At 53.5% G+C, this 26,702-nt stretch overlaps 3 protein-coding genes across 8 annotated transcripts in view; 2 read left to right on the forward strand and 1 right to left on the reverse strand.

The window, feature by feature from the left end:
* Positions 1–842: 842 nt before the first annotated feature.
* On the forward strand, positions 843–6,667 carry CALHM1 (calcium homeostasis modulator 1). Its single transcript, XM_010356208.2, has 2 exons — positions 843–1,537; positions 4,318–6,667. Exons 1-2 carry the CDS (start codon positions 986–988, stop codon positions 4,801–4,803), a joined length of 1,038 nt encoding a protein of 345 aa, XP_010354510.1. The 5' UTR covers positions 843–985; the 3' UTR covers positions 4,804–6,667.
* Positions 6,668–7,998: 1,331 nt separating this feature from the next.
* CALHM2 (calcium homeostasis modulator family member 2) lies at positions 7,999–13,777 on the forward strand. Of its 4 annotated transcripts, none has more exons than XM_030940307.1 (3): positions 7,999–8,403; positions 9,749–11,161; positions 13,004–13,777. In XM_030940307.1, the coding sequence occupies exons 2-3, from the start codon at positions 10,607–10,609 to the stop codon at positions 13,418–13,420; spliced, it is 972 nt and encodes a 323-aa protein (XP_030796167.1). In that variant the 5' UTR covers positions 7,999–8,403; positions 9,749–10,606; the 3' UTR covers positions 13,421–13,777. The 4 variants fall into 4 exon arrangements, with proteins under 4 accessions (XP_030796167.1, XP_010354509.1, XP_030796168.1 ...); XM_010356207.2 differs by having other exon boundaries at positions 10,449–11,161; XM_030940308.1 differs by lacking the exon at positions 7,999–8,403 and adding an exon at positions 8,801–9,468.
* A 486-nt stretch (positions 13,778–14,263) lies between these two features.
* PDCD11 (programmed cell death 11) overlaps positions 14,264–26,702 on the reverse strand; it is a 52,460-nt gene continuing 40,021 nt past the window's right edge. For 2 of the 3 annotated variants that reach the window (XM_010356202.2, XM_030940305.1), the window contains exons 23-36: positions 26,551–26,640; positions 26,239–26,341; positions 25,633–25,810; positions 22,472–22,528; positions 21,734–21,856; positions 20,674–20,796; positions 19,959–20,250; positions 19,690–19,806; positions 18,570–18,719; positions 18,087–18,337; positions 17,214–17,382; positions 16,503–16,656; positions 15,881–16,046; positions 14,264–15,176 (exon numbers count right to left, since the gene is read on the reverse strand). In XM_010356202.2, coding sequence (XP_010354504.1) covers positions 15,005–15,176; positions 15,881–16,046; positions 16,503–16,656; positions 17,214–17,382; positions 18,087–18,337; positions 18,570–18,719; positions 19,690–19,806; positions 19,959–20,250; positions 20,674–20,796; positions 21,734–21,856; positions 22,472–22,528; positions 25,633–25,810; positions 26,239–26,341; positions 26,551–26,640 — 2,145 coding nt within the window. In that variant the 3' untranslated portion in view covers positions 14,264–15,004. The remainder of the gene's footprint in view (positions 15,177–15,880; positions 16,047–16,502; positions 16,657–17,213; positions 17,383–18,086; positions 18,338–18,569; positions 18,720–19,689; positions 19,807–19,958; positions 20,251–20,673; positions 20,797–21,733; positions 21,857–22,471; positions 22,529–25,632; positions 25,811–26,238; positions 26,342–26,550; positions 26,641–26,702) is intronic. The other variant, XM_010356203.2, reaches the window with a different exon arrangement.

Consider the following 26,702-nt stretch of genomic DNA (forward strand, 5'->3'; position numbering starts at 1 on the left):
GCTGGCCGGGTTTCTGCAGGCACTCTTGAGGCCCAAACTCCAGGCATGAAACCCTATCACCCCACCCATTAAATTTTTTCACCCCCTTGCTGTCAGCATGCAGACCCCTTTATTTTTTGATTGGGGAAGTAGAGGTCAGAGGTGGAGCCAGGAAAGGGTTCGCCATCCACAGCCCACAAACACACAGGCACACCCACAGAGACACAGGCAGGCCGACATAAGGACCCCTGTAACACATTCACAGGCCACAGCCCCTGCCCAGGCAACCTGTCAAATCCAAGTCTTCTGCTAGCAAATCCAGGACGTTTCATTGTACGCCATGTCCACATTAGCACCATCCCCCCAACCACCACTGCCATCCCCTCTGTGACCAGTATCCCCATGACCACCAGCAGCACCCTCACTGCAGCCACTGCCACCACAGCACCACACTGTCATCGGGGAACCGACGGAGGAGCCCTCTGGGATTCTGATACAGCATGGAGGAGACCCCCAGTGGGAAGGACAGAAGGGGGGCAATGAGCTTCCTAGGAGATCAGAAGACAAGGTCCGGGAGCTCTGGCCCCTGCAGCAGCCCTGGACTCTCCAAACTGCAGCCCTGCTGGAGACAGTGTCTTCCCAGCCTGTGTCTGAGCCTGCCCTCTCCCACCTCTCCCTCCCTCCCTCCCACACCCACAGAAAGCTGGTCCCTAGCAGGTGCTAGTGCTGGAGGTGGAGGCGGCTGCAGAGAGAGAGAAGCCCAGGAGGGAGGGGCACAATCCTGGCTGAACCCACAGGATTGGTCAATCTGCACCCTCCCGGCCAGCACCTGACTAAAGATTTCTCAAAGCGACAGTGACCTCAGCCTCTGCTCTGAGCTCTGCTGGTCCCAGCCAGGAGCGCCCAAGTCATGAGGTGGGCACCCAGTGGGCAGGGTGGGGGGCAGGGGCCCTCTTGGAGGCAGCGGTGAGTTGGGAAGAGGAGGCCAGGCCCCGCAGGGGGCACGATGGACAAGTTCCGGATGATCTTCCAGTTCCTGCAGTCCAACCAGGAGTCCTTCATGAACGGCATCTGCGGCATCATGGCCCTGGCCAGTGCCCAGATGTACTCGGCCTTTGACTTTAACTGCCCCTGCCTGCCGGGCTACAATGCGGCCTACAGCGCGGGCATCCTGCTGGCGCCACCCCTGGTGCTCTTCCTGTTTGGCCTGGTCATGAACAACAACGTGTCCATGCTGGCCGAAGAATGGAAGCGGCCGCCGGGCCGCCGGGCCAAGGACCCCGCTGTGTTGCGCTACATGTTCTGCTCCATGGCCCAGCGCGCCCTCATCGCGCCCATCATCTGGGTGGCCGTCACACTGCTCGACGGCAAATGCTTCCTCTGTGCCTTCTGCACTGCCGTGCCCGTGACCGCACTGGGCAATGGCAGCCTGGCACCCGGTCTACCTGCCCCTGAGCTTGCCCGCCTGCTGGCCCGGGTGCCCTGCCCTGAGATCTACGATGGCGACTGGCTGCTGGCCCGAGAGGTGGCCGTGCGCTACCTCCGCTGCATCTCCCAGGTGAGGGGGCTGCATGGCCTCAGGCTGGGTCTCACTGGCAGATCAAGGTCCCTCTGGGAGGGCCCTATCCCCCTACCTCTCAAAATGGGGCCTCTGCTCAGGTGGCGCTCCGAGGTGTGGGGGGCATCTTCCCAATTGAGGCTGAAGGCACAGCCATGCGTGTGCCCTCAGCCCAGGGCCATCCGGAGAACGTGCTTTGGCTCCCTCTGTCCAGAGGCTTCTGGTGAGTGGGCCTGACCCCTGTCCTGAGGTCCCCAGAGTGGACCTGCATCCCCATCCTGATCTCTGAGCTTGGAAGCTGGAGGAATTTGCATCCTTTCCCTCTTCCGGGCCTCAGCAGTGGTGACGCCAGTGGGTGGCTAAGCCATTTGGGTACATTTCCCTGGCAAATGCCCCCATCTGGTGTGTCCCTGCTGGGGAGTGGGAGCTGAGGACCAGGGTGTCCTGGAAGGGGGTGCATGGATGAGAGAGAGGCCCTGTTGGGATGTGACGGAAAGACAGGTTGGAGAGCCCATTGACAGGTCAACCAGAGCGAGGGTCCTCCCCAGCCCTGCTCCCACATCCTCTGCCCCTCCACGCTCACCCATCCAAGCCTCTATGGCCTCTTCCAACCCAGTCAGTGCTGTGTGGGGAGGGCCACCCAGGCAGCCCACCCTCACAGCTGGCAGACCAGGTGCTGTCAGGGCGAGGGGCTGGGACCAGCCTGCCCTACAAGGGCTGGAGAAATGTGCACACTCTACCCTGGCAAGTCCAGACACTCCTGGCTTCCCGCTGTAGCAGGGGCCTCTCTCCTGGGAGGCCTCCATCACCACCCAGATGGCCCTGGTAAATGTCACGCTCTGAGCATCCAGACTGAACTCTACTTCCCTCTCCTCCCAAACCTGCGCCTCCTCTCCTGTGGGCACTCATCCCATCATCCCCAGCCTCAGGGCCTTGGCAGCTGTCCCTCCACCTGAACTTTAAGCCACCACATCATAAGCTGAGTGGGCCCCAGAGGGTGCAGACTGCCTGGCCTATACACGTTTCATTTGGCCTTCAGAGACTGAATTCTAGATCCAACTTTAGAATTTGTTGGCATGTTCTAAAAACCAGAATGGGCCAGATATGACGTGGCTCATGTCTGTAATCCCAGCACTTTGGGAGGCCAAGGCAAGAAGATCGCTAGAGCCCAGGAGTTCAAGACCAGCCTGGGGAATATAGTGAGATCCTGTCTCCAAAAAAAAAGAAAAGAAAAACATTAGCCAGGTTTGGTGGCACATGCCTGTAGTCCCAGCTACTCAGGAAGCTGAAGTGGGAGGATTGCTTGAGCCTGGGAGGTCAAGACTGCAGTGAACTGTAATTGTGCCACTGCACTCTGGCCTGGGTAACAGAGCAAGACCTGCCTCAAAAAAAAAAGTAAAAAAGTATATAAAATTAAAATGAAAATCAGAATTTTTCACATAAAAATCAGATTTTCAAGTTGGAAATCCAGAAGATCCAGCCCCACCGGGCCCGCATGTACTCCTGGAACAGCCTGGGGTGCCCCCAGCCTGTACACACGCTCAGCGGCTCCCCACCCTGTCTGCTCTGTCATGACCTGCCCAGCCCCATGATAGGCATCTGGGCTTGCCCTCAGCCCCAGTCCTGATCTGCCCAAATGCTTCTCTGTGAGGCTGGGGCCTGACCCTGAAGCGTGGGGTGGGGGAGCATCCTGCCCCGTGCCCTGCAGTGAGCTGACAGAGCAGAGTAGAACCAAGCACAGGGTGCTCTTCAGCGCAGAGTTTGAGTTCTTGCCTGATTTGCCTTCATGACCCCTGAAGGCCCAGCTCGGAACCGACACAGAGGAGATGCTCACTTGTCACTGGTGACAATACCAGGAGCCAAAGGAGAGGTTCAGGACTCAGAGGAAAATGGGCCACTATGGCCTGAGGAGATCAAGGAAGGCTTCCTGAAAGAAGAGGCACAGTAAGTGAGGGCCTATTGGCACAACAGTAATGGTTAACAGTCACTGAGCACTGGGTACCAGGCACTGCGGTAAGCTTATCACATTCAGTCCTCACAACACTCTGAGATAGGTGCTACCACCAGCTGCATTTTATAGGTGTGGAAACTGAGGCATGGAGAAGTTGAGTGCTTTGCTCCTGGTCAACTAGTAAGTAGTGGAGACAGCATTCAAACCAAGCAGCCTAACTCCAGGGTCTGCCCACTTAACTCCTGGGCCCTGTGGGTGCCCCGCCAGCATGGCAGGTACTTTACCCACGTGATCTTCTTTCCATGAGGTGCACCTATCTCCATTATTCCAATTTCTTTTTTTTTTTTTTGAGATGGAGTCTTGCTCTGTCGCCCAGGCTGGAGTGCAGTAGTCGGATCTCAGTTCACTGCAAGCTCTGCCTCCCGGGTTCACGCCATTCTCCTGCCTCAGCCTCCTAAGTAGCTGGGACTACAGGCGCCCGCCACCATGCCCGGCTAGTTTTTTGTTTTTTGTGTTTTTTTTTGTATTTTTTAGTAGAGACAGGGTTTCACCGTGGTAGCCAGGATGGTCTCGATCTCCTGACCTCATGATCCGCCCGTCTCGGCCTCCCAAAGTGCTGGGATTACAGGCTTGAGCCACCGCGCCCGGCCCGTTATTCCAATTTCTATGCCCATTTTACAGATGAGGAAATGGAGGCCAAGAGGCAAGCTCACTTGCCCAATTTGTGCTCTTTGAGCTAGAAGTGCTGGCATAGAGAGTGCTTTGGGAGTCTGAACAGGCTCGGAGGCCCAAGGACAGTGCCCCGTGACTCTCTTTTGTCTCCCCACAGGCGCTGGGCTGGTCCTTCGTGCTGCTGACCACACTGCTGGCATTCGTGGTGCGTTCTGTGCGGCCCTGCTTCACGCAGGCCGCCTTCCTCAAGAGCAAGTACTGGTCCCACTATATCGACATCGAGCGCAAGCTCTTCGACGAGACATGCACGGAGCACGCCAAGGCCTTCGCCAAGGTCTGCATCCAGCAGTTCTTCGAGGCCATGAACCATGACCTGGAGCTGGGTCACACCCACGGGACACTGGCCACGGCCCCTGCTTCCGCGGCTGCCCCCACACCCCCCGATGGTGCGGAGGAGGAAAGGGAGAAGCTGCGTGGCATCACGGATCAAGGCACCATGAACAGGCTACTCACAAGCTGGCACAAATGCAAACCACCTCTGCAGCTGGGCAGGGAGGAGCCACCGCTGATGGGCAATGGCTGGGCTGGGGGCGGGCCCCGGCCTCCGCGCAAGGAGGTGGCCACCTACTTTAGCAAAGTATGAGGCGTGGCCAGCTGAAGAGGCAGGAATGGGGATCTGAGCCTACAGCCCCTCCGACCCCCAAACCAGGTGGAAAAATGAAGGGTTTCAGTACTGGGCAGTAGTCCCCTAGGCAGATCCACACTCCCTAGCACTCGCCTGCCCATCGGAGGCAGGACATTTGGAGCTGCAAGAGGATTTGACACTTTCAGCTGTGACACTGCCCTGGATGGCCCTAGGGCAGTGGGCCCATGAGCAGTATTAGTCTAAAGGGATCGGAACTGTCATGGCAGGTACAGGGACCAATGGCTCCCCTCTGCCCAGCCCTTCCCAGGCTGATGTTCACCATCTCCTCCCAGGTTTGACAGACATCCCCGCCCCTGGGTTCACTCTCTTCTGTCGCTTTTCGGGGACTCTCTTCCTTTATGCTCAGGGCTCGGGGAGTGGGAATCATCCCAGCATCTCATGAAGTGGGAGCCCTCTGATTTGGGCAAGTATGTCCTAGGTGAGACTGTGTGGGCCGGGGCGGGTCCATAAGGACATGACACACAGCCCACTGGGGTGATACACCTGGGGAGACAGGCGATGAGACAAGATGTCAGAAGCTAGGTTCACATGGAAGAGGCCAGAGTGTGTGGTCACCATGGGGGTCACGTGACAATTGTCCAGGTGGACTGAGTGTTTATTTAGCAACAAGTACAAAAGTCCTCCTGTAGAGGGGTCTTTGAAAACCACCCTAATACCCCCCTCACATCCAGGTCTCAGGGGGAAATCAGACCATCCCCAAGGCTTGAGAATTGAGACACAGAAGCTGAAGTCTCTCCATTTTTCTTAAAGACCCACCTCTTGGGGATGAAGTTCTAAGAGGCTAAGAGGAGTTCCGAGGCTGTAGCCCAGGTGGGATGAGCAGGGAGGACAGCAGCATAAACGGAAAGCAGCTCAGATTCCAGAGTGAGACAAAATTGGGTCAAATGCTGTCTCTACCACTCACAAACACTGTCCCTGGGCCAGCTGCATCACTGCCTGTGCCTTCATTTCTTCATCTATACAATGAGGATGAGCCCCACCCCCTCCCCATCGTGGGGTTGCTATGTGTAAAAGCACATGGCACATGGTAGGCACCCAGCACAGTGTGGCTAATGTATTTGTTGATTTCTGAACCCAAGGACTTCCGTCCTCCTCCCCTGGGCAGGGATGAGAGACAGTAACACAAACACTCAAGCTTCCATCTTGTTGAGGAGGAATAAACAGAGGTACAGATAGGTTTCTCAGCACCGCCCTCAGCTCTGAGACATAAGTCCCAAGCATCTAAGAATTGATTTTGATCTTGGCATGATTCCATCCTTTTTTATCCATCCTTCCCTCTATTCCCACTTCTGGGGTCCAGTTTCCCTCCTCTTAATTCTTTGGGAGGAGCTGCTCAGATGTTCGTGGGCCAAGGTGGGCTGGGAGGGCCCTTCCAGGAGGTAGGAGTTGGTCTGGGCCCTGAAGTCAGGGAGGATTAGGATGAGCAAAAACAAGCTGTATCTTGGTGGACCAGGGCGCTTCCAGTGTGAAGAGAAGGCCCAGAGGTATCAGGAGGTACGAATGTGAAGGACAGCAAAGCTTTGGGTCAGGCACACCTGGGTTCAAATACCAGCACTGCAGGACTTGTGGCAAGTCACCCAGCCACTCTAAGCCTCAGTGTGTCTGTCTATAAAATGGATATTAGAAGACCTGCTTGGCCGGGCGTGGTGGCTCATGCCTGTAATCCCAGCACTTGGGAGGCCAAGGAGGGAGGATCACTTGAGACTGGGAGTTGGAGACCAGCCTGGGCAACATAGCAAGACTCTATCTCTATATAATAATAATAATAATAATAAGAAGAAGAAGAAGAAGAAGAAGAAGAAGAAGAAGAAGAAGAAGAAGAAGAAGTCTTCTTTTTTGGACCCGGGCTCAGCGCGGGCCTGACGGCACCCTCCCCTGACCCTTGCGGGGTCTCCTTCGGTAGCTTCTGCCCCGCGGGGGTCAAGTATGCGGGGTGCTCTTGAAACTGTCATGGGGGGGAGGTCTAGGTCAGATTTAAAACTTTTTTAAAATAAAAAAAAATTTTTTTAAAGACCTGCTTTTCAGGATTGTGGTGAGGATGAAGGAAGATAACTTTTAGGGAAGGATCTGGGACTGTGTTTAGCATATGCTGGGATCTGAAACAAGCAAATAAACAAGCAAGCAAACTCTGGTACCTTTTGTTTCCTTCCTACGTATGGTCAAGCCCAGCTTAGGGAGGCCAGCAGGTCACTCAGCAGCTCCACCATGATGGAACCACGTGCACTGCACAGCTGACAGGTGTAGGGGGTCCTCTCCCTCCATGCTAAGGGTCATCTAGCTTGTCCACAGACTCTCCTCTGCAGCATTCCTGACCCGTGACGCTTCAGCCCGCATCTTGACCACTTTTAGATACAGGCTGGGCAGCTCTGATTAGTACAAAGCGCTTCCTTCAGAAACCTGCCTCCTTGTAACTTCCACCCACCAGTTGAAGCTCTGCCTGCAGGCCCTGGAGAATCCCTAGGTTCCTGAATTCAACCCTCAGCCCTCCAGGGATCCGAAGCAGGTCCCGGGGAGTTAGCTGACTATGGGTCAAAGAGCCAGCATTGGGGATGGCTTGTCCAGTCAATGACCCGACCGCTCTGAGGCAGAAGGGCCAGAAGAGGGTGGGGCCCTGGCCCTGAGCATCCTGCAGGGCTCAGCGTGGGTCTGAGGGCACCCTCCCCTGACCCTCGCAGGCTCTCCTTCGGTAGCTTCTGCCCGGTAGGGGTCAAGTACGTGCGGTGCTTTTTTTTTTTTTTTTTTTTTCTTTGAGACGGAGTCTCACACTGCTGCCCAGGCTGGAGTGCTGTGGCCAGATCTCAGCTCACTGCAAGCTCCGCCTCCTGGGTTCACGCCATTCTCCTGCCTCAGCCTCCCGAGTAGCTGGGACTACAGGCGACCGCCACCTCGCCCGGCTAATTTTTTGTATTTTTTTAGTAGAGACGGGGTTTCACCGTGTTAGCCAGGATGGTCTCGATCTCTTGACCTCGTGATCCGCCCGTCTCGGCCTCCCAAAGTGCTGGGATTACAGGCTTGAGCCACCGCGCCCGGCCCGTGCGGTGCTCTTGAAACTGTCATGGGGGCAGGTCTAGGTCAGATCTCCCCAGTGCCTCCACACCCCCACGTGGCCCTCCCGACTGGTCCCACTGGTGTGGAGCACGGCCGGGTCCGGGTCTGGGCCGAGGGCGGAGGGCCAGCACCGCCCAGGGAGCGCCAGCAGCGGGTCGGTGGGACGCGCTGCAGCTGCAGAACAGGCACCTCAACTTCCTCTGCGCTCCTCTCCTCTCGCACCGCCCTCGGGGCCCGCCCTCCTCTCCCTGGTGGCGCCGGGAGGCTGTTTTTCCACTCACTGGCGCGCAGACTCCATCTCACTGTTTTCTTCTCTCTTTTCTGGAGTTAGATTAGTCTGAAGCCGCCACCAGCCCCAGGCCCCCGTGCAGAAGAAAAGCAGGAGGGAGTGGCGGAGGCTGCCGCTGCCCTGCGCCGCCCTCCTGGAGGCCACTTGGAGAGTCCAGCCCCGCGGAGGCCATGGCCACAAGTGCCCACAGCTGGCCCCAGGTAAGGAAGGGGCCCTCCCTGGGGTGTGCCAGTGTCAGGGGAGCATGGTGGAGCAGGTCCCACGCTGCCCAGAGGGAGAGAGGCCCCTAGCTGAGGTTCCCTCCACCCAGTTGAATAGGGAGCAGTCCTGCCCCTCCCCGAGCCGCCAGTCTCCTGTCGTCACTGATGTTGGAGGAGGTCCCACTGGGGGTCTGGTTGTGACCCATCCTTGGTCTGGGGGCAGTGGTCTCACAGGATGACCTGACCCATCCTCTGCTCACCACCCACCCTGTGCAGGTATCTTGTACCCCACTTTGAGCCAGTTTATGAACCCAGAGCCTCCACAGGGAGCTAATTAGAAGCCTAGAAGCCAAGAAGGGAAAAGGATGGGGCAGAGGGGACTGACTTTAACCCATTCATCCCCAGCAGTGATGCAAACTGCCTTTCCCAGGAAGTTAGACTGGAAGCTCCAGGCTGTGAAGTGGGGGAAGAATCAGACTCCTCCTCCTCCTCTTCCTCCTGTTGTTGCTCCTGGTCCTCCTCCTCCAGCTTCTCCTTTTCTTGGAGCCCACGTGGCCACATGGCTCTGCCTGATCCCATCTGGCAGCCTTCCTTGGCAGGGATGGAAGGGGTGATCTAGAAGGGGTGATCCCTCCATGAAGCATGGAAGGGAACAGGGCCAGGTCCCTCCCTGTCTGCCGCTCACCCCATCCCTCTACTCCCTGGCTTCCTCTGACCTGGGGAGTTTTGTTTTTCACTCTCCAGATGGGGAGGATATGAGGCCACACCCTGGCCTGTCTCTCAGGCTTGTGTGGGTGGAGGCTAGGAAGGGAGTTGGGCTAAACTTCGCTGTTGCCCGAGGCCATGGCCACTTCCCGGCAGGTTGCCAGGGTCGCTGCAGCCCAGACCAAGGCAGAATAATCTCCGGATGAGCTGGTGGCACCGCTGAGCCTTTGCTCTTACCAGGGCTTCCTGTTGCTGGCAGGCGGGGTGGAGCGGGGCTGCTGGGAGGCTGCTGGATAGGAGAGGGGGTCACGGCTGCAGAAGAGGAGGTTCTTCGGGGCACTCGCGGATGGACACAGCAAGGTCAGTAGGAGACAGAAAAAAAGAGGGTTCACTTAGCACAGAATCACCCTTGTCCACTTCCCAAGTCTCCTTAGGTTGTGGTTAGAGGTCCTGCTGGGGCACCTCTGTATTTGTTTGGCCTCAGCAAGGCACTTTATCCTCTTCAGGTCTGTTCCCTGCTCTTTGCGGGCAGGAGAATCGTCCCCACCCCAAAGACAAGATAGGGTGGGAGAGATGGAGAGTTTCATACAGAGCACAATCAGGCATCTTTTATTCTTTCCTTTCCCTCCAACATCCCTAGGAAAGAGCAAGGGTCAGGATGATTTATTCTCTTTTCACTGATGAGGAAACTGAGGCCCAGAGAAAAGTCATGAAGCGTGATCAGACCCTGAGGTCTCCAAAAAGATAAAGTCCTTGCGAACTCCAGGAATTCTGGCATCTTGCCACGCCCACCCCAGCCCACACGGCAGGATCCTGTCCAAGTCCCCTATCCACCCGGACACTCACTCTAGCTTTTACACCCTCAAGGCTGAGGCCCTGAGGACACGCCGTGGATCCAAGGAGTCCGTGGCCCCTCTGCTAATGTGTGCCACCTGGATTCCCAGAGGGAAAGCCGGTCAGCGCCCCACATGCACTAGCACCATGGGCCACCCCCAAGCCCTACCCCAAGAGAAGTTCATGGTGGCAAAAAGAACCTAAGCATTTGAGGCAGGTCAGCCAAGCTTGAATCTCAGTCTGCCTCTCATCTGTGACCCTGGCGAGTCACTCGTCCTCAGGAATCCTTCACCTTCCTTAGGGCATGGAGGGCACACAGCTCAACGTGGGACTGTGAGGATGGGAAATGAGGGGTGCCAAGTGCCCTGGAGGAACTCAATGAACAGTGGCAACTGTCACTTCCCAGGGCCCTGTACTCCTTCCTTTCTCCCCAGCCTGGCCACACTAGTGTCTTCTTCAACTCCCGGTTTTCAGAGGGAAAGACTTATCAGTCATCTGCTCCACAGGAAACATCAGGTCAACCACAGTTGGGGATAAAATAGCACAACCACACCCTGCCGTCCGGCGTCTCCCAGCCTGCGCCCCTTCCTAGTACCACCAGCAACTGTCAATCCCGTCTCCTCCTGCCTCCTCTCCTGCAATCCACCCCACCACGACCGTCACCATGGCAGCCCTGATCGCAGAGAACTTCCGCTTCCTGTCACTCTTCTTCAAGAGCAAGGATGTGATGATTTTTAACGGGCTGGTGGCACTGGGCACGGTGGGCAGCCAGGAGCTGTTTTCTGTGGTGGCCTTCCACTGCCCTTGCTCGCCGGCCCGGAACTACCTGTACGGGCTGGCGGCCATCGGCGTGCCCGCCCTGGTGCTCTTTATCATTGGCATCATCCTCAACAACCACACCTGGAACCTCGTGGCTGAGTGCCAGCACCGGAGGACCAAGAACTGCTCTGCCGCCCCTACCTTCCTCCTCCTAAGCTCCATCCTGGGCCGTGCAGCTGTGGCCCCTGTCACCTGGTCTGTCATCTCCCTGCTGCGTGGTGAGGCTTATGTCTGTGCTCTCAGCGAGTTCGTGGACCCTTCCTCACTCACGGCCAGGGAAGAGCACTTCCCATCAGCCCACGCCACCGAAATCTTGGCCAGGTTCCCCTGCAAGGAGAACCCTGACAACCTGTCAGACTTCCGGGAGGAGGTCAGCCGCAGGCTCAGGTATGAGTCCCAGGTAAGGAGATGTGCAAAGGGAAGCTCCTCTTTCCTAGTGGTGGCTGGTAGGAGGTCCGGGGATGGCCTAGTGCTGAAACTGGAGTTGGTCCTCAGGGGCTGAGGTCTGTGGGAAAGCACTAGCGTTAGGTATCAGGGCTGGTTAACAGGTGCATGGTGGGGCAAGGGCCATTTTCAGACACAAATAAGAGTTTAATCAATTTTTTTTTTTTTACTGTAAATCTCACTTGTATATGACCAAATTAGTTTTAAACATTGAAGGAACATTCTTCTGGCTTGGTCTGGGCCTTAATTCCAATCACAGATAAGCCCCTTACCCCAGCCAGATTGAGCGTGGACCCCCGCAAGCCACCCCAGAAACATCTGTGATGGGCCCTTGACAGTGGAGTGGGGCTGGCTCTGGAGATGAACACATTCCTATCCCAGGAAGGGCCCAGTCCAAGCAGTGAGTCAGCCTCAAGTGTTGCTGACTTAAGGGGAGTCCCTTGGGTCAGGATGGAGTGTTGAGTCAGGAGATGCAGTTGCTGTCCTGAGCCTTAGCTGGGCTCTGAAGGAGAGGAGGTTGGTCAAGGGACAGAAGGCAAGGGAAGAGAACTGGGGAGTAGCAGAAAATCTCAGCTGCAAGTGTGAACTTAGAGAAGCAGGGGGTGAGGGAGAGATAGGAAGGAGAATAGGTTTTCTTTTCTTTTCTTTTTTTTTTGAGACGGAGTCTCACTGTTGTCGCCAGGCTAGAGAGCAGTGGCGCGATCTCAGCTCGCCGCAACCTCCATCTTCCGGGTTCAAGCACTTCTGCCTCAGCCTCCCAAGTAGCTGGGATTACAGGCACGCAGCCACCATGCCCAGCTAAGTTTTGTATTTTTAGTAGAGACGGGGTTTTGCCATGTTGGCCAGGCTGGTCTCAAACTCCTGACCTCAAGTGAGCACAGGTTTTCTAAAAGGTTTCTTCTCTCAGTAAATAAGATGTAAACAGAGGCCAGGTGCAGTGGCTCATACCTGTAATCCCAGAACTTGGGGAGGCCAAGGCGAGTGAATCACTGGAGGTCAGGAGTTCGAGACCAGCCTGGCCAATATGGTCTCTACTAAAAATGGAAAAATTAGCCAGGCGTGGTGGCAGGCACCTGTAATCTCAGTTACTTGGGAGGCTGAGGCAGGAGAATTGCTCAAACCCAGGAGGTGGTTGCCGCAGTGAGACGAGATCACACCACTGTATTGCAGCCTGGGCAACGAAGCAAGACTCTATCTCAAAAAAAAAAAAAAAAAAAAGAGAAACAGAGAAAAGGTTGGAGACAGCACCAGAGTTGGAAGATGGTAGACAAAGAAATGATACTTATTTGATGCTGATCAAATGCCCCCAGGTCTCTGTACAGGAGCAAATGGTAAAATAAGGATGACCTTGCCTGTCCTTGCCCTCCAAGTGTTTCAGACAAGCACATGGGTGACCTCCACACAAGGCAGATGGTGATGAGAGGAACCAGGCCACGGGGGATTCAGGGAAGGCACACGTGCTCCCATAGGGGCCTTTGAAGGCTTCCCAGAGGAGGCATCTGAGCTGAGCCTGGCAGGTTGAGCTGGGTTTTGATGGCATGAGATGATGGCAGGGGAAGGAGGTGCTCTTAAGGTAGCAGGGGTGGCAGCAGAAAACAGGCTAAGTCTAAGAGCAACTAGAGCGTGAGTTAAAGGGGGTAAGCAAGTGATGGAATCACAGCCACAAGGACCTGCTTCCCTTATACAAGCGGAACTTGCTCCTTCTCCATTTGCTCTGGGAGGTAGGGCCCATTTGCTCTGGGGGTTAGGGCTCAGGCAGTTCCTTGCCCCTCCTGAACTGTGCCCATTCTCTGGCCAGCTCTTTGGGTGGCTGCTCATTGGTGTGGTGGCCATCCTGGTGTTCCTGACCAAATGCCTCAAGCATTACTGCTCACCACTCAGCTACCGCCAGGAGGCCTACTGGGCGCAGTACCGCGCCAATGAGGACCAGCTGTTCCAGCGCACAGCCGAGGTGCACTCTCGGGTGCTCGCTGCCAACAATGTGCGCCGCTTCTTTGGCTTTGTGGCGCTCAACAAGGATGATGAGGAGCTGGTTGCCAACTTCCCAGTGGAAGGCACACAGCCGCGGCCACAGTGGAATGCCATCACCGGTGTCTACTTGTACCGTGAGAACCAGGGCCTCCCACTCTACAGCCGCCTGCACAAGTGGGCCCAGGGTCTGGCAGGCAACGGCGCAGCCCCTGACAACGTGGAGATGGCCCTGCTCGCCTCCTAAGGAGCTGCTTCTCATGCTCTTTGTAAATGGCACTACTTGGTCCCAAACTGAACCCCACTGCTTGCTCACATCCGTTATCAGAAGAGGATTTTTTAAAAATCGTTTTGGCCAGGGGAAAGGACCACAAGGCAATCTGTGGTGTGGAGAGACCCAGTAGACAATGGAAACCCCAGCCAGCAGGGCCAGGTGACAGTGAAGCTCACCAGTGGGCTCCTTTATGGTACTTTGCGCAGTTAACGTGTCTAGCTGCAAAGATGTGCCTAACGCAGCAGTGCGCCACTGGGAAGCGGCCTCCAGTGCAGCCTCTGGCCTTATTTTATATATTTAAGTTTTTGATAAAGCTTTTCTTACTAAAAGTAGTCTGGTGTCTGCGTGATTGAATGGGCATGCCACAGCAGGCTGGTGGTCATGGGGCCAGGCCCAAATCCTATGCCGTGTTAGGGAAGGGGACAGGACTAAAATGGCCCATAGGGTAGCAGTGGTGCAGGGAGTGCCAGGGGTTCAACATAGGGGAAGGCCCTGGGGCTGATGATCTCTTTGCGGTTGGGTTTCATTATCTGATTTGGTGTGGGGAACAGATGAAGCCTGGCCTATCTCAGAAGGAAACAGTCTGAAATTTCACGAGTCAGAAGATTCTGTGCTCAGCGGGCAGGCCCAGAACTAGCTCTTATATCCTAGTGCTCATGCCCAAGAAGCAGGCCAGCCCCAGCTTCTCCTTCCTCCCATCCCTGCCCGCCACCCCCACCACCTCTAGAACCTTTGGATGCTCTCCCTTGGCCCTGTCCGGCTTCCTGGCATATGACTCAGTCATTTCCCATGGAAAAGCTCTCAAGACACTTAAAGCTCTGCCAGAGAAAACTTAATTCCCTCAGGACCAAGCCAAAAAAGAACTGGCTTCAACTAGCTGGGTCTGTGCTGGCCTCCAAGACCTTGAATGGCCCAGACATGGAGAGGTTAGGTAATGTGGCCATGGCGGGCGTGGCATGAGACATCATCAGTTCACGCCAACAACCGTGGCTTTCCTCAGCAGCCCAGGTTTCTCCATTTTCCCCTCTGGGCTCTGAATTTGTCCTCCTGTCCCAGACTCACAGCCTCCACTAAAAGGCAGAAGGTACCAGTGGGGCTGAGGCCGAAGGAACACCCAGAGACTCCAAGATAGGAGGGGAGGGCCACTCCCTGGAGCCTACTGACCCCCTCTGGCTGGACTGACAGCCTGCCAGGGACACAGCAGGATCCTGACCACAAGATCCTCGGGAGTAGCCCCTCCACTCTTGCTCCCCAGAGGACTCCCCTGGAAGAGGGACCCTCAGCTTTTCTGGGAATCCAGGGGCCTGCTGCCGGCAATCCCCAAGCAGCCTCAGATAAGGAAAAAGATAACAAGTTGGTAGTGAAAATAAAGCAAGCAAAGAGGAATTAAAAACAATCTCAAATTCCTTTTCATCCTGACAGGATTCCCCCAAGGTTGCTGCAGAAAAAGCAGCATTTAAATAGAGTCCTGAAGCAACAGTCTTCCAAGTGCCCAGGCACTCGAGATGGAGCTGGGCTGGCCCACTGCTGACAGTGTCCGGTGAAGCCGGCCTGCCACTAGTCCTCCAGCACTGAGCTCTTGGCCTCCACATACTCCAGGGCCTTGGCCTTGACTGCCTGCACATCCTTCTCTGTGCCATGCTGCTTCTCGTAGTCCAGGTAGCGCTTGAAGAAGAACTTCATTCTCTTGGGAGCCAAGCTCAGATGAATGACCCGCTCAAAGATGTCCCTGTTGAGGAAAAGCAGAGTGGCATTTGCCTCTCAGTACCAGGCCACATGCTTCCTGGCGGGCACTCACCCACTTGCTCTCAGCCCTGGAACCAGGACCCTCTCCCATCCAGGACTCCCACTTCTACCATTATCCTTATTAATCCATGATGAATTCCCATGATGCCCTAGGGATAGGCACGACCACCCTCATCTTCCAGATGAGCAGACGGACACCCAGAGATGGTAAGGGACTCCCCTGCCTAAAGCCACACAGTGATCAGGACAAAGCTACTGGGATGGGGGACACAACAGTGAGACACATACATAGTGAGCTTTTCTAGGAGAAAAGCTCAGCTCAATGAAGGGCTTGGGGGAGGCACCTGTTTTTTGGACCTCAGTCTACTCATCTCTAAACCCTCCCTGTCTTGTGGAGATGCTGGGGTCAAAAGCAAGAGAATGCCTGTGAAAGTGGTCTACAATGAGAGCCAGGAACAGTTAATTATGAGAGAAACTCGAGTCTCTTGACCAGGCTACCTCCTACCAATGCCGGCCTGTGAGGCAGAAAGAAAAGTTGAAGAAGTGAATGTCACTGGGCCTGGGGCATCACATCAAGCTGGTTTTCTAGATCAAGTAAGAGGACTGGGATGCTGAGAGCTGCTGTGGGACCAGTGCCTACCACGCCCTCCCCTGAGGAACTTGGCCTTGGCCGGCTGCCCCACTCACCGGACGGCCTTCTGGCTGCCGTGCTTGATGGTCATGTCAATGTAGACTGACCAGACATCTGTGCGCTTTGGGTAGGTGCTCAGCGTGTTCTCAAAAATGGCTTTGGCTCGCTCTGCATCCCCCAGCTGAAACTCAAGCTGGGCAAACTTGGCAATGACATCCACATCTGCAGGGAGAGGACGACAGCTCAGAGACCCAACAAGCAGACAGCCCCCCTCACCACAACACTGTGTTCCGCAGGGTCAGCATGAGCCTGCCTCCCTGCTCTTGGGTCCCAAGACCCAGGCTGTGACAAGAGGGACAAAGCCCCAAAAGGAAGGTGGGGTGGGTTTGGGGCCAAATACACAGATGGGCACTGCAGACACACCACTCTCTGGGCACAGAAGAGGTGGGGGATCCCAAGGGCAACAGAACTAGTGCTAACTGCATTTTGTTCCTCCATCTTTTGGAGCCTGGCATTTGAAATGTAACATGCACTGTTATGCTCAGGGGCACAGAATCGACAGGCAAGAAGAAAGCCCTCATAAGGCTCTCCTGACTTAGAATAAGCAATGCCAGGGCCAATCCCTACTCCCCGATCGTGGAGTGCTCCTGGGCTTAGGAGCTGGGAATGAGCACTCACGCTCCTTGCTAGGCAGGCACTCCAGGGCTCGCTGCAGCACACGGCGACTGGCCCCAGCCTGGCTCCTCCGCAGAAGGAAGGCACCGTATTTGATCCACACAGCTTTCTCCTGCCGGAAACGCTTCAGCATCCGGTTGTAGAGTTCACCAGCTTCCTGTGGGAAAAGACAAGGCATGCTAAGGAGAGTGTGATACTACAGAGGGCACAAGACAGACAAGCAGCAACACTCACAAGAAGCTAGACTTGGGGCTACCAGACACAATCTCAAGGCCTAATGCTAGAGACCTGAGAGGAACGGGAGGGAGGCTCAGAGAAAGGCACAGTGGACAGAGGAGTCCCTGCTGATCCGCACCCACAGGAGGGCGGTCCTAGCCTAGGAGAACATGAGAATGACAAGCGGGAGGGAGAGATGCCAGAGCGGATGCTGGGCCGGGACGTCCCATTCTGTCTGTGATGCCCTGCCAGCAGCCCAAGGCAGACACACCAGGGGTCCACTTCCCCTTCACTTCCAAAGCCACTCTCCCTCACCTTGACCCCGCAGGCCTGAAGAGGTGAGGGAAATGACTTGTCTTACTTGGAAGATGGGGAAGTTGGGGCCCCGATGTTCGGTGGCAAGCCCAGAGCAGGACTGGACCCAGAACCCCAGAGGCTCTTCCCAGAGATTGTGGCCCCTGGGACTCCCAGGAGTTCGTCTGTGGCCCAGCCTCCTACCTGGAATTTCTCTGACTTGGCGTAGATGTCAGCCAGGTGGAGAAAGACTTTGAGAGGTTCATTGTACTGCACAGCTCGCTCAAAGACCTTGGTCAGGGACTCCTGAGAGCCGTACATGTTCTCCAGGTTCAGCAGAGCCACCCACACGTTCAGCTTCTCCTGCTCCTCTCTGGAGGGAAAGCAGTCAGCACATGAGCTCCACATGAGACCGGTGAGCCTCCCGCCCCATCCAGGGAGACCCAGGAACCATCTCCCCCTCCCAGGCTCTGTGTCCTCAGATCCCACCCCAAATGCAGACTCTAAGAGGCTGTGTCCCCACCACAGCTCCCACAGTATTAGGAACCCCTGCTCCCACCCCAATGGCTGGGTCTGAGGCTCTCCTGGATTCTGCCTCCATTCCTGGAAAGGATGCCCACCAGATCCCAAACGGGCCTGAGGTTTGGGCCGGACGCAGCGTCCTGGGTCTGATTCTCTCTTCAAACTAAGAGGATGAAGCAAAGGACTGCCTTCCCTCTTCATTAGACCTCAAAAACTCCCTCTCTGTTTGGAAAACCACCTGGGGATCTCCCCCAGGTATGTAGTGAGCTCTTTTCTTACTGTGCTTCTGCTCAAACTGGTTCCCTCATGTAAGTGTACAGACTCTTGTGAAGGTTAACCTTAGCAGTTTCAGAGAAGAGGACTATAAAATATAAATGAGTGGATCTGTTTCACAGATGGCCACACCTATGGCAGAAAGCCTGGGGACCCATGGACCCCTGGTGGCAGCCACCCAAAACGCTGCTGGACTGCCTAGGAGGAACTACCCCACAGGCTGAGACACCTCCCAGCCCAGAACGTGCGGAGACACAGTGCTCCCTGGGGCAAAGCTGAGACCTGAAGGAGATGGTCTTAAGGGCCCTCTCAGCCACGGCACGGGCCTTCTCGATCTCCGTGGCCTGCAGGTGGAAAGCCATGTACTGTAGCCACAGAATGGAGCTGTTGGGGGAGCTGAGCACTAGTCGGTCAAAATCATCCGCAGACTCTGGCTGCCGCCCAGGATCCATCAGCGCCTCCTCAATGCGGGACAGCTCCTTCTCTGCCTTCTGCTTCTCCAACTCCCTTTCTTTCTTGCTTTTCTTTTTCTGCTATGGAAGGCAGAAACACAGTAAATCATCTGCTCCTCAAGGCCTAGGGGAGGGCTGTGGTGGAAGCCACGAGCTGGCCGGGCAGCCCAGGGCTCTATATTCTCCCCCTGGCCTGGGAATGGCTGCTGCCCCCTCCCCCACCCACCCAGGAAGACACTCAGCCTAGGAACAGAGCACGAGACTGACACCAAGGGGTCCCTGCAAAAAGGACATGCCCTGCAAAATACAGCACCGTGGCTTGGTGTGGCTTCTCATCCTCCTCGCTGTCTGAGCTCTCTGCTAGAGGTGGCAAGGCCGGGGTCAGAGAGTCTAGTCCCACATTCCAAGCGAAGCCTGAGGACAGCTGCAGCCGGGGCACTTCTGCTGGCTTGGTTTGCTTCTCCTGGAGGAACACAGAGGTGCTGAGGAAAGCACCTGGCTTAGGTTGCTCCCTGTTTCCCCACCCCAGCCCACCTGGAGGAGCACAGACTCCTCACCAAGCCCAGAGGCCCTTCCTCTCCTCTCCTCCCAGGCCATGCCAGGCCCCGGCCCACTGGGGCAACGTTACAGCAGTGACATAAAAGTTTAAGTAAATACATTTGTTTAGGTAACAAAATTTTCACACACACACATGCATATGCATACTCGTATATAAAATAACAATAGAAGCCAGGCATGGTGGCTCACGCCTGTAACCCTAGCACTTTTAAGAAGCTGAGGCGGCTGATCATTTGAAGTCAGGAGTTCAAGACCAGCCTGGCCAACATGGCGAAACCCCCTCTCTACTAAAAATACAAAAATTAGCCAGGCGTGGTGGAGCATACCTGCAGTCTCAGCTACTCGGGAGGCTGAGGCATGAGAATTACTTGAACCCAGGAGGCAGAGGCTGCAGTGAGCCGAGTGCATACCACTGCACTCCAGCCTGGGTGACAGAGCGAGACTCTGTCTCAAAATAATAAAAACAAAAATAACAGTAGAGCTGGACAGAAATATGACAAGAATTCTGAGGGTGGCAGGGAGGCCCTGCCCAAACAGGTATAAGCCGCCCCATACCAGTCCTCTCAGCCCAGATACTACTATTCTCATCTTTTGGAGGATGCAGGCTCAGAACGGCTCAGCCTCCTCTTTACCTGCCCAGTCTCCTAATTTAATTCAGTTCCACCCAATAAACATTCCTTAGAATTTATTTTATGCAACCTGCTCTGGGTAAAAAGGGTCCCTTGTCCTCAAGGAGCTGATGGTCAACGGAGGCAACTGACAGTCCCCACTTTCATATTTTATAGGAAGTGAAGTAAAAGAGGATAATGCGGAGGACAGCCCAGCTCTTCCCTCGCCTGGAACAGCCTTTCCCCTCCCAGTGACATTGCCCTCACCTTGGGCAGGACATTCGTCTCTTCTGCCTCCTCTTTTCCCTCCCGATAGTACACGTCCATAAGGCTGTCGTCCTCCGCTGATGGGCCGGCTTTCTTTGGCTTCTTGCTCACTCTTTCCTGAGAGGCCAGGTGGAAGAATGCCTGGGAGCATCCTCCTGCAGCCCTAGGCGACACCCTCCCTCGGCCCCAGCGGGTGCCCCGTCCCCATGCCCTCGCGGCTGTCCCTCCAGGAGGAGGATAGGCAGCCACAGCCTTCCGCAGGACCTCACCTGCTCACTCCCAGACTCCCGGCGCTCCCGCCCGCCCCGCTTCTGCGCCTGTGGCTTCTGGGGTTGTTGCTTCTCCTTGCTGGGCAGCTCCACCTCCTCCTGCCCCTTCTGGTTCTTCTTCTCGTTCTTTTTCTGATTTTTCTTTTCCCCTTTCTGGTCTCTCTCCTCAGCCTCTGTTTTCCTCTCCTCTTGCTTTGGAAGTGGCCCTTCCAGGGAAGCAGAAAGCAAGTCTGGCTTCCCAGTGTCTCCCGGGAGGAAAGACAGCTCTACCTGGTTCTTCTGGTGGTTGAGGCTATGACAGAGCGAGACAGCGGGAGGTGAAGACATCATAAAAAGCAGAGGGCACCGCAGGCGGCCCCAGGCCTTCTTCCTCCTGATCAGCCCATGATTCTGGGCCCTGCCCCATCTGCCTTGGGAGTCCATTCAATATTCTCAAGAATGATTTGCATAATTTTTCATGCTTAGTAGAAAAATACAGGGGGTAGATATGATGCCCCCTCCTACATCCCCAACAACAGGGGCTATGCAGAGATGAGTTACCACCTGTTTTCACAGGCACTGGAGGAGAAGGCCCCAAACAAAGGCCTTTTATTCATCTGAACACCACTACACAAGCCATTGTGTTTACAGTTCACCCTGAAATCTCCTCCCAGGGCTCCTGGAGAAAGGGGTTTGACTCCCATTACAGAGACAGAGAGAACGGGAAGGCACCTACCGTAAGACCCTGGCTGTGAGCAGCTTCCCTTCGGGGAGGTGTTTGTTATAAAGCGCTTTCTTGGACGGGCTGTGCTGGGAGACATGTGAGTACCGAGCCAAACCCACAACGGAGGGGCCAAGGCTGAAAGGCAAGAGGCAAGAGTCCTGTGGTCATAAATGCAACAACGGAATTCCAACCAGGCCTCGGGACTTCACTCTCACAGGGACTCAAGTTGTGACAAGGATTTGTGACAGACATAAGTTGCTGGCATTCAGCAGGATGAAGTGGGCTTTGTAAACTAGAAAAAATCATCAAGCATAATGAAGATATGATTGAGGGCATTTGTTACCCCACATCATGGCATCACAATATATAAATCACAAACTGCTAGGAGGAGAAAGTGCAGAAACAGTATGGCAGGGAAGGCTGCAGTATCCGGTGCTTGTAAACATGAGGTGATTTCACAGGATGAATACGTACAAATCATGATCAAACAGTACAACAGAACGTCCACATTTATGTATTTATTTTTAAATTTAAATTTAATGTTTTTAGACACAGGGTATCACTGCCTCCAGGCTGAAGTGCAGTGGCACAATCATAGCTTACTGTAACCTCGAACTTCTGGGCTCCAGCAATCCTCCTGCCTCAGCCTTCCAAGGAGCTGGGACTACAGCCTCCTACTACCACACCTGGTTAATTTTTCAATTTTTTTGTGAGACATGGGGGTCTTGCTTTGTTGCCCAGGCTGGTCTTGAACTCCTGGCCTTCAAAGCAATTCTCTCATCTCGGCCTCTCAAAGCGCTAGGATTACAGGCGTGAGCCACCGTGCCCGGCCCCAGATTTATTTAGAACAGAAATTAGAAATGCCATATTCTTTGTCCAAAACACCAAATAACTAATAACGCTTGTTTTAAAAGTATTAGAAAACTTGGAATTTTAAAAACTAGGGGGGACTCATAAACTCTCCTCCCTTCATATTCCCATCAAAGAAGTTGACTGAGGAACACATGGACCCCAGAGCAAGACAGGCTCAGGGAAGGCACTTGGGTCCGGGTGTAGACCCCCCCTCACTCACCGAAAGAACACACCATGCGGCTGGATGGACCCCACGTAGCCCCTCAGAAGCTGCCCTTCCTTAATATCCTGGATGGAGTTAATCTCTGGATCTTCTACTTTGCTTTTCGTCTCCGGGTTTGTTCTAAAGGAATAAAAGGTTTACATGCACATCTTTAACCCCCACTGTCCCATGCCACCCCCAATACACCTGCAACCATCATACTTAGCAAATAAGAATATGACTCTGGACCTGTCAGTAGGATATAACCTTTAAAGCCCCACTCTACTCTCTCCTAACATCTTGCCAGGCCAGAGGCAGGTGCCTGGGAGCCAGCTATGTAGAAATTGGGGAGAGGCAGACCAAGCCAGACAGGTCAAACCTAAAGCCTTGGCCTCATTAATATCAATGTCTAACCACAGAGCAAGCTGACCTCAAGCCAACTCCATACATGGCACACTCACCCCTACAATGGAACCCTGGAGGCTAAAGCATCCGCCCTCACCAGGACAACCATCTACAACCTTGGACACCCGCATCTGCGTATCTGACCCTTTCCCTGGGAAACAAGAGCCTGAGCAGACAGGATTCTTACGGCAATCTGAACAGCCTCAGCTTTTCTGGGTAAAAGAGGTTCAGGATAAAAAGTGATGAACAGAGAAGGTGGGAAGCGCAAAATTCCATGTCAGATACATGTAGCCTCCCCTCGATCCTGAGTGGGTCTTCCTCCCTTCTTGTTCCAACAACACAGAAACCCACCTGGATGATCGCAGTGACAAAGTCAATATGCTGTCTGTAGTGGACAGGACGTAACATCTGAATGAAGGCAAAAGAGAAGGAAACACTCAATTTTCAGTATCTGTGAACAGCAAAGGGCCTCAGCTTCCTTTCCTCCAGGCTGACCAACAGGCACAAGTGAGGGGACAGGAGACTTTGGTCATGTTTTTTCATTCTGTTGAAAACCTGCTGAGGGACTCTGGACAAGTCACGTCACCTCTGTGGGCTTCAGTTTACTAGTCTATTACATAGAAATAACACTACCCACTCTTCTTACCTAACAAAGGTAGTTGGGGCCAGGTGTAGTGGTTCACACCTGTAATCTCAACACTTTGGGAGGCCAAGGCAGAAGGACTGCTTGAAGCCAGGAGCTCAAGACCAGTCTGGGCAGCAGAGCGAAAAAAATTTTTTGCTACATTTGTAATCGCTACAATACTTACATTTGTAAGTATTCTATAAAAAAATTTTTTTAAAAAGCCAGGTGTGGTGGCACACACCTGTAGTCCCAGCTACTTGGGAGGCTGAGGACAGAGGATTGTTCCAGCCCAAGAATTTGAGGTTGCAGTGAGCTACGATCACATCACTGCCCTCTAGCCTGGGCAACTGAGTAAGACCCTGACAAAGAAAGAAAGGGAAGGAGGGTGGGAGGGAGGGAAGAAAAGAAAGTTTCACAGAGGCATACGGTATGTCCTTAAAAGAAGAACCAGCACTGTATTAGATCCTGAGAACGTTTGATCTCAGCAGAGAGACACACTAACCCCAGGAGATCATGCCCAAGGAATCAGCTAGGTACTACCGCAGACACACAAGAGCAGTTCAGAGGAGGTGGGTTAGCAAGGCTTCCAGGAGGGACAGCAGGGTTGCATCTCTAAATATTTCATCTAAAATGGCAATTAGTAGTCCCAAACCATAATATACAGAATCTTAGAGGTAGAAAGGATCTTAGCAACAATCCCCAGTCCAAAATTATCCCACGACAGATGTCTGCCTTTGATAACTTGGCATCACAGCCATCAGAGCGGGACAGGGCCTCAAGGGACAGTCTACTGTTAGGCAAGGAATTTATCGTAGGCTTGGCCACAATAAAACACATTTAAAACCACAACCTCATTATCTAAGCCTCAAGAGAAACCAGAGATGATCCTGGTTGTCTCTAGGACTCATTCTTTGTCTTCTCCCAGGCCCTGGACATGTCTGTGCTGTGCAGTAGTTGTCAGTGGTTGAGAATTTAGGCAGGTAGGTGCTGGTGGCTGGGAGAGCTGAGACAGGAGAGGGCAGTTACTATTTTCCAGTCTCTGCCTCCAAGGGCATCTACTCTACTGTCAGTTGACTACTGGATCCAGCTGAAATCTGTCTCCTCAAGTTTAGTTTATTCAGGCTATTAAAACAGTCTTTAAAACTCGAATTGGCTGGGTGCAGTGGCTCATGTCTGTAATCCCAGCACTTTGAGAGACCAAGGCAGGTGGATCACTTGAGCCCAGGAGTTTGAGACCAGCTTGGCCAATGTGGTGAAACCCTGTCTCTACTAAAAACAGAAAAATTAGCCAGGTGTGGTGGCACAACGCCTGTAATCCCAGGTACTTGGGTGGCTGAGAATCACTTGAACTCAAGAGGCGGAGGTTGCAGTGAGCCCAGACTGTGCCACTGCACTCCAGCCTGGGTGACAGAGCAAGACTCTGTCTCAAAAAAAAAAAAAAAAAAAAACCCAGAGCCCAGACTGTGCCACTGCACTCCAGCCTGGGCAACACAGCAAGACTCTGTCTCAAAAAAAAAAAAAAAAAGCCGGGCGTGGTGGCTCACGCCTGTAATCCCAGCACTTTGGGAGGCCGAGACAGGTAGATCACAAGATCAGGAGATCGAGACCATCCTGGCTAACACGGTGAAACCCAGTCTCTACTAAAAATACAAAAAATTAGCCGAGCCTGGTGGCGGGGCGCCTATAGTCCCGGCTACACAGGAGGCTGAGGCAAGAGAATGGCGTGAACCCGGGTGGTGGAGTTTGCAGCAAGCCGAGATCGCGCCACTGCACTCGAGCCTGGGGGACAGAGCGAGACCCCATCTCAAAAAAAAAAAAAAAAAAAAGAAAAAGAAAAAAACAAGAGACCAATTTTTGCTGAACCAATGGCTAAGATACAAATTTAAAATATCCAGTGCCAACAGTGGTATGAGAAATGGACAGTCATATTTACTGTTAGTGGGGACATAAATTAGCACAGTCATTTTGGACGGCATGTAACCCATCAATTCACTTCTAGGAATTTATTTACCAAACATACCTGTATTAGTATCCAAATATATGCGAAAGAGCCAGGCACCGTGGCTCACGCCTGTAATCCCACCACTTTGGGAGGCCGGGGTGGGCAGATCACCTGATGTTAGGAGTTCGAGACCAACCTGGCTGACATGGCAAAACCTAGTCTCTACTAAAAGTACAAAAATTAGCCAGGCGTCGTGGTGCATGCCTGTAATCCCAGCTACTTGGGAGGCTGAGGCATGAGAATTGCTTGAACTTGGGAGGAGGAGACTGCAGTGACCTGAGATCGCGCCACTGCACTCTAGCCTATGCACTGCAATCTGTCACAGTTAAAAAAAAAAAGACTGTGTCTCATGCCACTGCACTCCAGACTCTATCTTATGCCACTGCACTCTAGCCAGACTCTGTCTCAATTTAAAAAAAAAAAACAAAACCCAAATATATGTACAAAGATCCTTCAACATTATTGTCTATCAAAAAAAGTATTGTCTATCAACAGAGAATTGGTCACACAAATTTCAATTAAAAAAACCCAGAATACTAAACAAACGTTTTAAAATAAGGTAAAAGGACAAAACAGATTTTGATATATTAGCATGGAAAAGGAAAAAAATCCATGATAAACTGCTATGAGAAAAAAACAATATATAAAATGATATTCCATTATTTATATAAAGAAAAACTATATATATGCATTAAAGTCTAGAAAGATAGAAGTCAAAGTATATAATGGCAAAAAGTGGTAGAGAAACAGAGGGGTGACAGAAATTTTCATTTTCTATTTCATAAACCTGTTTTTTCTGATAAAAAGTCATGTATTACAACGACATTTTAAAAAAAATACACCAATTCCACAGAGAGGTGAAAAGAGAAAGAACACCTGGCTTACCTGACAACCTTTTGGGGGACGAAGTCTTCCAGGGGCATCTCGGAGTAGGAGTCACTCACGTGAAATATACTGACTGTTCCTATCTTCCCAAAGGGGAAGGAGACGGTCAGTCCCTCATTGGGAGTCACCTTCACCACTCGGCCCATGGCCACTTCCCCTTCCTCAAGCTTGTGAGGACCTGGTGGAAGAACCAACCTGATTCAGGGAAGAGGAAATGAGCTAAGGGAGGAGCGGGAATGCTGGCCACGCACAGGCTGGGGATGGTGGAGGCTGCCCAGACTTGGGGTATCCGGGCTGAATGATCCAGAACCATCTAGACTGAGATCACCCTGTCATGCAGCCAAGAACCCCAGGGCCAAGTGGTGAACAACTCTTTCTCAGGGACTTGAGAAAAACCCCTGTGTAGGTAAAGGTAACTCAGAGAGTAGCAGAATAACTGGGCCAGAGCAAAGCCCAAGAGAAGAACTGTTCCAAGAAGGTCCCACACCAGGCTTTCTGAGGATTCCAATACTGAAGGGGTCCTCCAACTTGAGCAAAAGTTGAAAACCCATCCCACCCCTTCCCACCACTTCCTTTCCCCAACCAGGCACTGTTTCATTCCCACACCTATGAGGGACAGGCATAAGAAGGCCTTGGAGGAATCTGGGCCAACAACGGTGGCCCTCAGGGCCTGGCCAACCCGGAACTTCTTATCTGGATGCTTCAGAACCTGGAAGGATAAGAAAACTCCTGTGATGCTTGAAGAAAGGCTGTCATTTATCCAAAACCATAGCATTTAAGTCTTCATAGCAAGTATCTCCCAAACCAATCCTTAAATAAGAACAAGGTTCCTTAAACCCACTGTGAACCCACACACCAGACACTGAGCCAAGCTTAGGGAGCTTGGGTCCCCTCTCCAGGGATCTCAAGCACACTGACCTTGAAGCTCAGAGAAGTGAGCAATAAGGGAATTCTCCCCCGGATGTCTGGGGCAATCTCCACCTCAAGCCATTTCTTCACCACATTGTACTGAGGGAAAAAAAAGGAACCAGAGTAGGGCAAATACAAATACAAGGTTTCCCGCCATTAAA

Source organism: Rhinopithecus roxellana, chromosome 11, assembly GCF_007565055.1.
Source record: "Rhinopithecus roxellana isolate Shanxi Qingling chromosome 11, ASM756505v1, whole genome shotgun sequence".
In the NCBI taxonomy this organism is placed as follows: Eukaryota; Metazoa; Chordata; class Mammalia; order Primates; family Cercopithecidae; genus Rhinopithecus; species Rhinopithecus roxellana.

Excerpts from the sequence above, each read along its gene's own strand:
- CALHM1 (XM_010356208.2), top strand. The coding sequence starts at position 986 with ATGGACAAGTTCCGGATGATCTTCCAGTTCCTGCAGTCCAACCAGGAG. Across the intron at positions 1,538-4,317 it reads ACCTCCGCTGCATCTCCCAG|GCGCTGGGCTGGTCCTTCGT; the intron begins GTGAGGGGGCTG and ends GTCTCCCCACAG.
- CALHM2 (XM_030940307.1), top strand. The coding sequence starts at position 10,607 with ATGGCAGCCCTGATCGCAGAGAACTTCCGCTTCCTGTCACTCTTCTTC. Across the intron at positions 11,162-13,003 it reads GGCTCAGGTATGAGTCCCAG|CTCTTTGGGTGGCTGCTCAT; the intron begins GTAAGGAGATGT and ends TTCTCTGGCCAG.